Source organism: Coregonus lavaretus (genome assembly GCF_964263955.1).
Source record: "Coregonus lavaretus genome assembly, contig: HAP1_SCAFFOLD_4048, whole genome shotgun sequence".
Classification (NCBI taxonomy): Eukaryota; Metazoa; Chordata; class Actinopteri; order Salmoniformes; family Salmonidae; genus Coregonus; species Coregonus lavaretus.
Genome location: NW_028158868.1, coordinates 1,725 through 14,723, shown reverse-complemented (window position 1 = coordinate 14,723; position 12,999 = coordinate 1,725). Strand labels below are relative to the sequence as shown.

The 12,999-nt window shown below is 41.9% G+C and overlaps 1 protein-coding gene across 2 annotated transcripts; it reads left to right on the top strand.

Moving 5' to 3' along the window:
* The first annotated feature begins 263 nt into the window (after nucleotides 1-263).
* LOC311123519 (GTP cyclohydrolase 1 feedback regulatory protein-like) lies at nucleotides 264-4,360 on the top strand. 2 transcript variants are annotated; one of them, XM_084197769.1, is made up of 3 exons: nucleotides 264-398; nucleotides 2,976-3,070; nucleotides 3,460-4,360. In XM_084197769.1, exons 1-3 carry the CDS (start codon nucleotides 363-365, stop codon nucleotides 3,587-3,589), a joined length of 261 nt encoding a protein of 86 aa, XP_084053895.1. In that variant the 5' UTR covers nucleotides 264-362; the 3' UTR covers nucleotides 3,590-4,360. The 2 variants fall into 2 exon arrangements, with proteins under 2 accessions (XP_084053895.1, XP_084053896.1); XM_084197770.1 differs by lacking the exon at nucleotides 264-398 and adding an exon at nucleotides 2,569-2,857.
* Nucleotides 4,361-12,999: the final 8,639 nt, after the last annotated feature.

Here is a 12,999-nt window from a genome sequence, read left to right as displayed (position 1 = left end):
TGATTGCCCCTGATTTAATAGGTCTAACAAAAAGCCTTAAATATGACATCAGATATGCTTTTAATATAAAGCATGTTCACATTCAATCCAGTTTGTCATGTAAAATAGGTTTCATTGCGTGTCTAAATGAATAGCTTTAACACTTTATTTCGCTTCAATTTTGGACAAGCGCGCACACTGTGCATACACCAGCTTTGTTGACAGCTGCTGCGAGTGAGAGCTGTGATTGGTCCGTTGCGATGGGGGTTTCCGCATTCGCTGTCAGTGCGAGCGCAACTTGGAAAGGGGACTGTCGCGTCTCTGAAGTAACCGTCTAATCATCCATTCCCGGGTGACTACCCGTTAAAAGGTTGAGATCCACGATGCCCTATGTGCTCGTTAGTACTCAGATCCGGCTGGTTAGTATTCCTCTCCTCGTCATGTCATACAGTATGCATGCTTGTAGTTGACGCACGCAATGTTAGACTCGAAATGTTTTGTAATGGCAGGCTATGGCTCTGCAACAATGTAGCCGATTTGGACATTTGTCGCTTATCACATGTCAACCTATGTCCTGTTATGCAACATTGTAACATTTACAAACGTGGAAGCAAAACAAATAGCCTACAAACTACAGGGCATAGCAGGTCGCTTCTGGTTTATGGTGTTTTTTTAAATACTGTGCCCCAAATGAAAAACACATGTTCACTGTTCAGTCAGATATATAGGCCTATTTATGTGCATATTGGGTCCATTGTTTTTGAGATTGTGGATGGCCTGCCATGCATTTGGGCCCTATAAAATCTGCGATGCGGAGAATCCAGACATTAAAACTGTATTCAACAATATTCAAACATGTATTGAAATGTAATTAATTTGCACAAGTTTATTATAAGAAAGACATGGACAGAATGCATCAGTGTTTTGTATTTCTTGCAAGTTTTTAAAGAGGCAACGGCATGAGAATGCCCTGTGTCTGTGGGCCCTTTCGAGTGGATCACTCGTCAAGTAGTTGGAGTGGATCACTCTTGTTAAGTCACGCCTTTCAAAGTGTATTGCAGGTTTTCAAAATTGTCCTACTAGCGACTACACGTCGTCGACAGCATGAACTTTATAAAAATAATTTGATCAAAGGTCATTTCGTTTTTGATAAAGTCGCTGCACTTGCTTTACATTTGAAATTTTACGTAATTTAGCAGACGCTCTTATCCAGAGCGACTTACAGTAGTGAGTGCATACATTTTCATTTTTTTTCTTTCATTCTGGTCCCCCTTGGGAGCCAGACGTGTATAGCGGGAACAGAAATGTTGGTGACCCACAACCCTGGCGTTGCAAGCGCCATGCTCTACCAACTGAGCTACACGGGACTGCTTCTCACCAACTGCACCTTGCAGCCATCACCTGCATTGTGGGAGGCACTATTTGTCAACACTCTTTGCACAATTCTAAAGCTACAGGGGGATACAAAGGAAAGTGATATTTAAGACCTCTCTATAACCAATTCATTGTTTTCAGTTTGTGAGTGTGTGGTATGGGGGTATAGAAAAGTTTATTTCTACATTTATGATGAAAAACTTGTATAAACAATAGCAGCTATGTTGACACTGCCAAGTATGAACCTTGCTGTTAGAAAACCACTATAGTGTCAGACTTTCGGCTGTCGCAGACAGGGCCTTAACAGGGTTTGAGTTGGAAAAAAAACTGTTAAAAATGCTATTTGGAGAACAGCAAAAGCAAGCAAAAATTACCCCAGCCATTATCACCTTGGCTGCCTTAAGTTAATTCACCTCAATCGATTTTAGCTATACAATTATAATGTTATACCTCTGAAAGGGGGGAAATATGATACATTATTCACACCAAAAACGTATGACATTTTTAGAATTGTATTGTTTGCATTTTAATGTAGGCCTATAGGGAAGATAGGCCATGGAGATGTTCAAACATCTTTTTTTTTACAGATTTTCTCAGGGGACCCCACATGGGGAGCCACATACTAACATCTCTCTCTGTCTCCTCTGCCTTCTCCTGCATGCATTGCAGCCTGCCTCAGCCTCACCACTGAGCGCCACATCACTGTAATAATATAATAGCATAATATATGCCATTTAGCAGACGTTTATCCAAAGCGACTTACAGTCTCCATAGCCTACTCTCTGTAAAGCAAAGTTATTATGAGAACATAGTAGCGTATTTTTTGCTCCTGCTGAGGTAGACTCCGTTTAACGTTAGCTTCTTACTTCATCCTTCTAGCTGGCCGGAGTCTTTCAACGTTACGGCAACAGAAGTCTCTGCCGGCAGATAGCCACCTGACTGACAGTTGTGCACTCATTCTCCGAGAGTCGTTTTTTGTTTTGTTTGCTGGGATGTCTGTAGGCACCGCAGTCGGCAGGACGGTTTTAAAATGGCCTTTTGTCCAGCATCTCGCAAACACACTGTCAGCATCGTCTCTAGTTGCCTACTTGAGCCGCCTCAGAGCTGGGGTAGTTTGTGCCGCGAGAGGGCGGAGTTAACCGTTTGAGAGTGGTGAATGTGCTCCCAAAAAGGCAAATCCAGAAGGCAAATCCGGAAGACGCAGGCGAACATAACGAACTACCCACTGTTCATGATTCCACTCGTTCGCAGAGGCTGGCGCGATTAGAACTTAGTCAGATAATGAATATAAGCATTCTGCGCTTTTATTAACATTGGGAGCAATATTTAATTGTTGACCCGTAATTTATTTTCTTTATCGTTTACAAAATATTTTTGTATTCTTATTTTTTGGGGGGGGAAATTACAGAGGTCTGGACCTCGGTGTCCTCATATGTAGTTACGGCCATGGTCACAAATATCTAATTAATGAACGAAATATGAAAATGTATTGAGGCTGATGCAGGTGAGCTAGGATAGAAAGTGATCCTCAGGCCAACAAGGACATCTCTCTTTAGTATGTCTGCCACACTGAATGCTGTAAAAAAGAGACATAGTGGCAATAATGTAGTGTTCTTTTTCAGGAGACTGGGCCAACCATGGTAGGAGATGAATACTCTGACCCAGTCATAATGAACTACCTGGGCGCCAGGAAAACCACCATGCTGGGGAACAATTTGTGAGTGTTCAGTATGTCACTGGTGACTCCATCCTTACTGTCAGGAAATGGCTCTTACTTTCATAGCCCAAGATCATGACAAACATTTGAGTCAATCACAGAGCCATGGAACAATGGTGTGAAAGTAAAATTGTACCAGAGCAGAAGGGAGACTGCTGTTCTGTAGTTTGAGAAGAGACCAGCAGAGCTGATGGAACACAGAACAGGGAAGTGTTGTCGTTGCAGATCTGCCACAAGTGCTTTTGGGAAATGAACCAAGGTGTTGAGGGAATAATCACAAAAACACAATCCTGGCTCATTGAGCTGAGTCCTCCTGCGTGTTAGCACTCCAGACAGAGTTAACAATGAGTTTTACATTTGTGAAAAACAAAGCTTTGTGCCTCTTGCAGCTCGGAGTACCATGTGGACGACTCTCCGCGGTTGGTGTTGGACAAGCTGGAGAAGATTGGCTTCCGTGTGGTGACGATGACGGGCGTGGGACAGACGCTGGTGTGGTGCATGCACAAGGAGACAGACTGAGTTACCTGACTGGGGTTCAACACACTAAGAGTGTCCCCTCCTGGGCCACGGGCACAAGGTAGTGATGGTAGTGTCCTCCGTCCAATGAGGGGCCACAGAGACAAAACCTATACTATACATATTACATTACAAATCAAGGCGGAGGATTCTATACATTAATTCTGCTACTGTTCTCTCAGTAATGTAATGGTCCTTTCTACCTTCTAGGGGAGCAAAGTACAGAATTTTAGATAAGGAGCTATTCTCAAGACCTTAAAATTAGTGCATTTGTATAATGGCGCTACTTGTCAAAAATCATTTGTACTCCCGTTCAAACTCACTCCAATGTTTTGGAGCAGATACCAAATAGATATGTGAGTAGTGGCTTGTTCATAATCTATCATACCAATGGGTTTACAGACTTCTGAGAAATAGAGGACAATCTCAAGAAAAGTACATTCCAGAAAGAATTTCAGCTCAAATGTCCAAGATTAATTTTCCCTGAGTGTAGAGTATAGTTCATGTCATTGCAACTTGTAACTATCTGTAACTGAATCTGAATGTCAAGTGTGAGATGAATCAGTTTCAAAGTTTATTTTACTTTGCCTTTAGGCCAAGCAAATATTTACCTTTTACTTTTACCAGCATACAAACATTCATTTATCCTGACTCCAACAGGGCACACAATCTATTCCATTAGATTAGAGCTATTGATGTAGTTTTCTTGTCATTGGTGATATAAATTAATGAGATGCATGTGAGGAAATTATAATAAAGGTGACTATTATTTGATGTCATTTGTATCTGATTTGTTCCGAGGTACGTCTCAACTCTCGAGGAGGTACAGTATACTAAAAGGACAGGTTTGAAGTCTGATCTCCCTGTCTGCCATCTGTCAGTATACTATGGTTAGCATTACATTTGTTGGATAAATGAGATACTCTTTCCTAAGAAAAGAAAGCTCTGTAAATGAGCCATCAGAAAAGTGCCTTCTTGCCTCAGGCCCAGGAGAAATATGGCGTGTCTGCAGCGTTTAGGTGGTTTCTGAGACTCAAAGTGGGCCAGTCAAAGCTCAGTACACAAGGCGAGGTTAGAGTCAGGTTGGGTCCTGTGAGTGTGACGAGCGCTGCAGGAGGCCTGTCCGAGGCCTGGTGGAGACAGTGTGAGCCAGCCCTTCTGCTGCTGCTGGGTGGTTTCATTAGAGGCTCATTTGCAGCTCCTGGGCTGCCAGCACATGTCTGAGGCTAACCCCAGACCACTGAGCCTTCACCAGACCTGCTGCCTCTGCCGTGATTTGGCCACCATTTACACCCAAATATCAAAAGGGTGCCTAATTTTTCCATGCGGGCCCGACTGTGGCTGTTCCAGGTTCCACTGGCGTCTGAGGAGCTGCCAGCTTCCACACAGACAGAGAATCTGAGGAAGAGGAGGAGGAGAGGATGCTGTGAAGATGCCGCCGGGGGCTTCTCCTGTTGATTGGATGGACTTTGTTGGGACGCCATGTCTTCCCATTTAATTTGCACGCAGCACAATCTACTGGCACAGGGCACGGTCAGGATGTGTTTCTGGAAGGGGAACTGTAATTGTATTTCCTCTGTTGTAATTTGGACTCTGGACTCTGAATGTTTTGTCTTTTTTTCTCTCCGGGATATGAAAGGCGGGATATGAAAGGCAGACCGTCAAATGCATAAACAGAACCATCTGATGAGTGTATATTGCAGTAGGAGAGGAGGGGGAACAGAGCAGCGTAGGGACCAGATGGCTCACACCACACCGTGCCACACCACAGCTGGTTGTTATGTAAGAGAGCTGCGGCAGGCCGGGAGTGCCGGGAAGATGGATCACTGGGATGGACCGACCGCCCGGCTCCTAAATAACACGATGACAGGAGGAAACGCCACAGCCCCACAAATTGAGACACCATTACACCATAGTCCCCCGAAGGACAATAAAATACATCTATTTTGCTTTTGGATGTTCGACAGAGAGAGGAGACTGTTACAAAACCCTGTTTCCCCATCAGAGTGACTACAGTCTGGCTCAGTGTGACATGTCCTGACCAGAGCTCCCAGCAGTAGCCTGTCACATCAAGAGACCTCTTCCTCCATTTAACAGCCTCTATTGGGAAACTCATCTGAAATTGGAACTGCAACAATCAGGGAAGAGAGCAACTCAGTGCAATGGTCATGATACTGTATGAGCATATCGTTCATGAATGCCAATGATGTACAGAAATGACACGTTATTGATTTTAGGGACTGAAGTTGGTTTCACTGCCTTAGGTTGGCCAACCAGTCATTCAATGACCTCTTCAGTGTTCAGGTACTTTCGAGGCACTTAATAGTATTTACTATAGCACAACCCCTAAACATGATGTGACAAAGGAAACATAAGGGTGAATACTAAATACAACAGTACAGTTTACAGCCTTGAAGTTGAACAGTACTGTACATGGGGCCTCTGTAAATTGGTGCAAAGCCTTAGATATAGAAAATCCAAGGAACAAACATCATAACCACCGCTACTATAAAGGGCCTCTAGAGTATATTCCCTTTTCATCACGTGAGCCCACAAGAATTCCCATAAAACCTGCCTACAGTCCTACCACTCCAATCCCAGGATAATTGCCGGTTAAACACGGAACAGCCATGACTTTCCCATGTTCTGATCACATTGTCGTGGTTTGGACTGTTGGAAGACTCAACTAATTTCACAGACACAACAAAAATGAACGACTTCAAATTGCATTCAAGGGAAATGACTCAATCTCTTGGCTGCAAAGATATGGTAATGAAAAAACTTTTCACAGTTAAAAAGAGAGTGATACTGACAGATGAAAATTACATGATTGCAGCATTTAGATCTGGTCTAGTAGTGTTGGATGGCCCATCTCTTTGGGTTCTTTTGCAATACATTACGAGAACATCCCTTCATAGTATAAACTTCTCTTGTTCCCCTGTTCGTCTTAGAAGTGGTTTGGATGAAAAAGTACACTGGTTGAGATTACATTACAGTAGTAGCTGGCAACATATAATATAATATATGCCATTTAGCAGACGCTTTTATCCAAAGCGACTTACAGTCATGCGTGCATACATTTTCCATATGGGTGGCCCTGCGAATCGAACCCACAATCCTGGCAGTGCAAGCACCATGCTCTACCAACAGAGCCATACTGGTAATAATTCAGTGAATGACACAACGAGAAAAAACAAATTCTGTAAATGAGATGTTTATTCAACAGATAATTTATTAAAAACTATGAGATGTGCTTTATGAAACTAAAACATCAGGTGTGTAGTAGAGTTGGGTTGTGGCTGGGCAGAGCTGGACTGGGGCCAGGATTCATTCAAAGGCTTGTTAAAGCGCTGTGCACTGCACTACGGACAAGGCGCCTTTTCAAGGCAATTTCCCCAGACGTTCGCAATGCTGTCGACTCAAATGGAAATTACCTTTAAATGTCAAGCACTGTGGGCTTATAGACAACACACCTTGGATTGAATCCCGGCCTGGGCCTGGTACTAGGCTGCATCCTCTTCATCCTCTCTCTGCATCTCCTCTATAAGCCTCTGTCTCTCTGCTGCCTGTCTCATCTTCATCAGCACCACGCTCTCGTAGTCACGCTCGCTGCTCAGGGCGCCCTGCAGGGTGAGACACACACAGACACAGTCAGATCAACACAGGGACAGGCAGGTAGACGAAGGACAGGTACAAAGCATTTTCAACCTGTGATCCTTGTTTGTGTTTATTATTATTATTATTATTATTATTATTATTATTATTATTATTATTATTATTATTATTATTCTTAAATATATATTTCCCTTTATTACTTTCCAACCCCACCACCCCTTCCCTAATTTGAGTAAACTAGTGAACAACAACGCTTAGGCCTCTACTTCCAGCTTATACATACTATACTTATACATACTATATATACACCTTATGGACATTTACAATAATTCTACCTTGCTTGTTTTTACTCCTGAACTTCCTCTACCCTCAACCTCTCCGATCATTTTCATGATGCCCATCCGGTTTGCTTCTATATGCCATATATTTCTAACTGTACTCTTTCACAAAAGCTCTCAACCTATAACCTATATACTTATTATGGACACAGTATGCTTTACATTTGTTATCTTGTTGTTGTTAGTTGTTATTAGTCCCTTCCTTTAGCTCCATTCAACACCTCCCATCTATCTCTTAACACCATCCATATTGGATTTCTATTTGCCATATATTTTTCAACTGTACTGTGATGTTTCACAAAAGTTCTGAACCCTTCTATTCTCATTGTTTCTACAGATTGTACATTGAAAATAAACATTTTTGCTAAAAGTATTATTATATTATTGATCGATTGACTATGACTTTTCAGATCACCCAGTAGTGCTATCTGCAGGGTTAGCTCCAGGTAAATATTGCAATCCTTCAGCCATTCCTGGACCTTTGTCCAAAAACAAGCTACAAATGGACAGTACCAAAACAAATGATCTAATGATTCTGTCTCCTTGCAGCAAAATCTGCAGAGCTGGGAAGATTGTATCCCCCATATAAGTAACATTCTATTGGTAGCAAGAATGTTGTATAATAATTTAAATGGAAAAATTATAAGTTTTGAATCCGGCGTCGTTTTGCGTATCAGTTCATAAACACTATGCCATGGAATCGGTACGTAAAAAATCTCTTCCCAACTATTTTGCAATCAATATGGGACGGCTGTCAATCCTTTGGTCCTTAAATGAAACTGGTATACTTTTTTATTTATCACAATTTTCTTTAACCAATTATGTTCTTTAATACAGGGCCGACAGACAAGTTCCTTACTTTTTCCCCCTTCCACTTTCCTCTTCCATTTTTGCGGTAATGATGCAATTATTTGGTTGTAATTTTGGGTAGAGCAGACATTTCCATATGTTTTTGTTAGCTGCATGTGTGACATAACTCCACCAGTCCTACCGATGATATCATTTACGAAGATTATACCTTTTAAAAACATTTTTTCAAAGAATTATTGTTTTTTATCAATTAGTATATTTGAGTTTAACCACAATATTTGTTGCATTATTTGTTCTGTCGTTTCTGGAGGATTAAATTGAAATTGCAACCAACTTTCTATGGCTTGTTTTATAAATAGTGATATGTGGGAGATGATTTCCTTTTCAAATAACTGAAAGTGAGAGGTTGTAATCTGAATAAAGGGAAATAGGCCATTCTTGAACATGGGGTAAGACAATCTTACTAATTTGATAGAGAACCAGTTCCGATTTAAGTATAACTTTTGTATGACTGAAGCTTTTAGTGATAGGTCTAATGCTTTAATATTTAATCATTTCTGTCCTCCGAATTCATAGTCACAATATAAATAGGCCCGTTTAATTTTGTCTGGCTTGCCGTTCCAAATAAAATGGAATATTTGTTTCTCATATAATTTAAAAACTGTTCGCTAGGCAAGACCATTAGAAAATAGGTAAACTGGGATAATACTAAAGAGTTAATCAGGGTGATTTTTCCACAAATAGACAGGTATTTACCTTTCCATGGTAGCAAGATTTTATCTATTTTTGCTAACTTTCTATAAAAATGTATTGGAGTGAGATCATTTATTTCATTTGGGATATGTATTCCGAGTATATCCACATCACCATCAGACCCATTGTATTGGTAAACTACATGGTAATGTAACATTTTAATTTTTTTGTGATCCAATACGTAATATAGTACATTTATCATAATTAGATTGTAATCCAGAAACCTGTGATCCTTACCATGGTCATTTAAAAGGCTTTACTTTAGTTACCAGTGTAAAACGTTCAAAATGAAGAAGCAAACCATCTGCTAAGCCATTGCATTAATAATGGGAAAACACAGGTAAGACCACAAATGCAAAACCACAAGCTCTACATGTTACATAAGTGTAGAAAATGATAACACTGTCACTGCTGCTGTCTGTGTATCTGTTTGTTGTCACACAGGACCAGAGACGAGAGAACTGCTTCAGACATACACGGAGTGTACAAAACATTAAGAACACCTTCCTAATATTAATATTAACATCCCCCCTTTTTGCCCTCAGAACAGCCTTAATTTGTCAGGGCATGGACTCTACAAGGTGTCGAAAGCGTTCCACAGGGATGCTGGCCCATGTTGACTCCAATGCTTCCCACAGTTGTGTCAAGTTGGCTGGATGTCCTTTGGGTGCTGGACTATTCTTGATACACATGGGATACTGTAGGGCGTGAAAAACCCAGCAGCGTTGCAGTTCTTGACACAAACCGGTGCGCCTGGCACCTATTACCATACCCCGTTCAAAGGCACTTAAATATTTTGTCTTGCCCATTCACCCTCTGAATGGCACACATACACAATACATGTCTCAATTGTCTCAAGGCTTAAAAATCCTTCTTTAACCTGTCTCCTCCCCTTCATCTACACTGATTGAAGTGGATTTAACAAGTGACATCAATAAGGGATCATAGCTTACACCTGGTCAGTCTATGTCATGGAAAGAGCAGGTGTTCGTAATGTTTTGTACACTCAGTGTACGTCCGAGTCTCAGTTACAAATAGGATGACAGCGGGTTAGAAAGCATGAGACAGCCCGGAGGAAGTTTGACAAAATAATTCCGCTGCCTGAGGTCAGTAAGCCCAAAATGAGGGCTGGGATGGTGCCTGCCTGTGTGGTCGTGGTTTTCCCCCCGTGTGATTGCTTTGAAGGGCTGGGGTGGGAGAGCTGCACAGGGATTCCCTTACTGAGGGGAATTAGAGAGGCCAGAGTGAGCCAGCCACCGGCTAATGGCTAATCAGCCGGGCTGGAAAAGACGCCTGCTAGCCTCAGCTCAGCCTGCACACCAGCCCTGTGAGGTCACACACACAGAGAGAGAAAGAGAGACACACACATACACACACACACACACTCGGTACCGGTACTCCTTGTATATAGTCTCGTTGTTGTTTTATTGTGTTACTATTAAACTTTTCTTTGTTGCTAGTTTTCCTTACTTTTTAACTCTGCATTGTTGGGAAAGGGCTCATAAGTAAGCATTTCACGGTCAAGTCTACACCTGTTGTATTTGATTTGATTTTGGGATTTGACACAGAGACACGCACTGGGACACACACACACACACACACACACACACACTGTCACAGGGATGCCTAGGCTGCACAGTTAGCACTAGGTGAAGACACACACTTTAAAACACACAAACACGCAAGTATGCAAAGACACACACTTATGCATGTACAGTTGAAGTCGGAAGTTTACATACACCTTAGCCGAATACATTTAAACTCAGTTTTTCAAAATTCCTGACATTTAATCCTAGTAAAAATTCCCTGGTTTAGGTCAGTTAGGATCACCACTTTATTTTAAGAATGTGAAATGTCAGAATAATAGTAGAGAGAATGACTTATTTCAGCTTTTACTTCTTTCATCACATTCCCAGTGGGTCAGAAGTTTACATACGCTCAATTAGTATTTGGTAGCATTGCCTTTAAATTGTTTAACTTGGTTCAAACGTTTTGGGTAGCCTTCCACAAGCTTCCCACAATAAGTTGGGTGAATTTTGGCCCATTCCTCCTGACAGAGCTGGTGTAACTTAGTCAGGTTTGTAGGCCTCCTTGCTCGCACACGCTTTTTCAGTTCTGCCCACAAATCTTCTATAGGCTTGAGGTCAGGGCTTTGTGATGGGCACTCCAATACCTTGACTTTGTTGTCCTAAAGCCATTTTGCCACAACTTTTGAAGTATGCTTGGGGTCATTGTCCATTTCTCCTCCAAACATAATGATGGTCATTATGGCCAAACTGTTCTATTTTTGTTTCATCAGACCAGAGGACATTTCTCCAAAAAGTACGATCTTTGTCCCCATGTGCAGTTGCAAACCGTAGTCTGGCTTTTTTATGGCCGTTTTGGAGCAATGGCTTCTTCCTTGCTGAGCGGCCTTTCAGGTTATGTCGATATAGGATTCGTTTTACTGTGGATATAGATACTTTTGTACCCGTTTCCTCCAGCATCTTCACAAGGTCCTTTGCTGTTGTTCTGGGATTGATTTGCACTTTTCGCACCAAAGTACGTTCATCTCTAGGAGACAGAACGCGTCTCCTTCCTGAGCGGTATGACAGCTGCGTGGTCCCATGGTGTTTATACTTGCGTACTATTGTTTGTACAGATTAACGTGGTACCTTCAGGCGTTTGGAAATTGCTCCCAAGGATGAACCAGACTTGTGGAGGTCTACAATTCTTTTTCTGAGGTCTTGGCTGATTTCTTTTGATTTTTCCAAGATGTCAAGCAAAGAGGCACTGAGTTTGAAGGTAGGCCTTGAAATACATCCCCAGGTACACCTCCAATTGACTCAAATAATGTCAATTAGCCTATCAGAAGCTTCTAAGACCATGACATCATTTTCTGGAATTTTCCAAGCTGTTTAAAGACACTGTCAACTTAGTGTATGTAAACTTCTGACCCACTGGAATTGTGATACAGTGAATTATAAGTGAAATAATCTGTCTGCAAACAATTGTTGGAAAAATTACTTGTGTCATGCACAAAGTAGATGTCCTAACCGACTTGCCAAATCTATAGTTTCTTAAAAAGACATTTGTGGAGTGGTGAAAAACAAGTTTTAATTACTCCAACCTAAGTGTATGTAAACTTCCGACTTCAACTGTATAAACACACACACAGTCAGTCAGTCACACACACTGCCTCTAATCCTGACATGGAGGGGGAAGGAGGCTCAGTGTCCACAGAATAAACCTTTGTTTTAAAGGATTAGATCGAGGAAGTCTGCTGTGCCAAGGAAGTATCTCCTTAAGACAGTGAGGGGAGAGAAGAGAGGGAGTGTGTGTGGATGAGTGAGAGTGGGAGACAGAAGAGAAAAGGGGAGAGAGACAGAAAGTGAAATGAGAGGAAGAGAATGAGGGAGGGTCAGAGTGGCTCGGTGAGGTAAACCATCTGGAAGAGATCACTGGGACTCCAGCATCCACCCGTGTGTGGGAGAGAAAGAGGGGAAGGAAGATCGAAGGAGAGAAAGAGGGATGGTGTGGGGAGGCAGGCTCCCTCTCCCTGCTGTTGGATAGAGTGCTGTGATTATCATTCCAGTAATGTGAGATCAAGTCCTTGTCTATGATGTAACTATGAAATATCACGCAAGCTCAATTAACTGTTGCATCTTCAATTAAACAAAACAAAGGGTGTAACTGTGGGCCAGAGGAAATGCAGTTCCCCCTCTTCCACCCATCATACATCCATACACCTCTACTCCACACTGACCTCTACTGGCCACTCTCTGAAACACTCATATGAAAAACTAGGCCTATATGACAGAGTGATATGGTCTCCATTGATTTCCCATGTATGGTCAATAGAGATTCTAGTGGTTCCCTTCCCATGTAGAGGTGAGCTCGGAACACAAACAGGTGCCT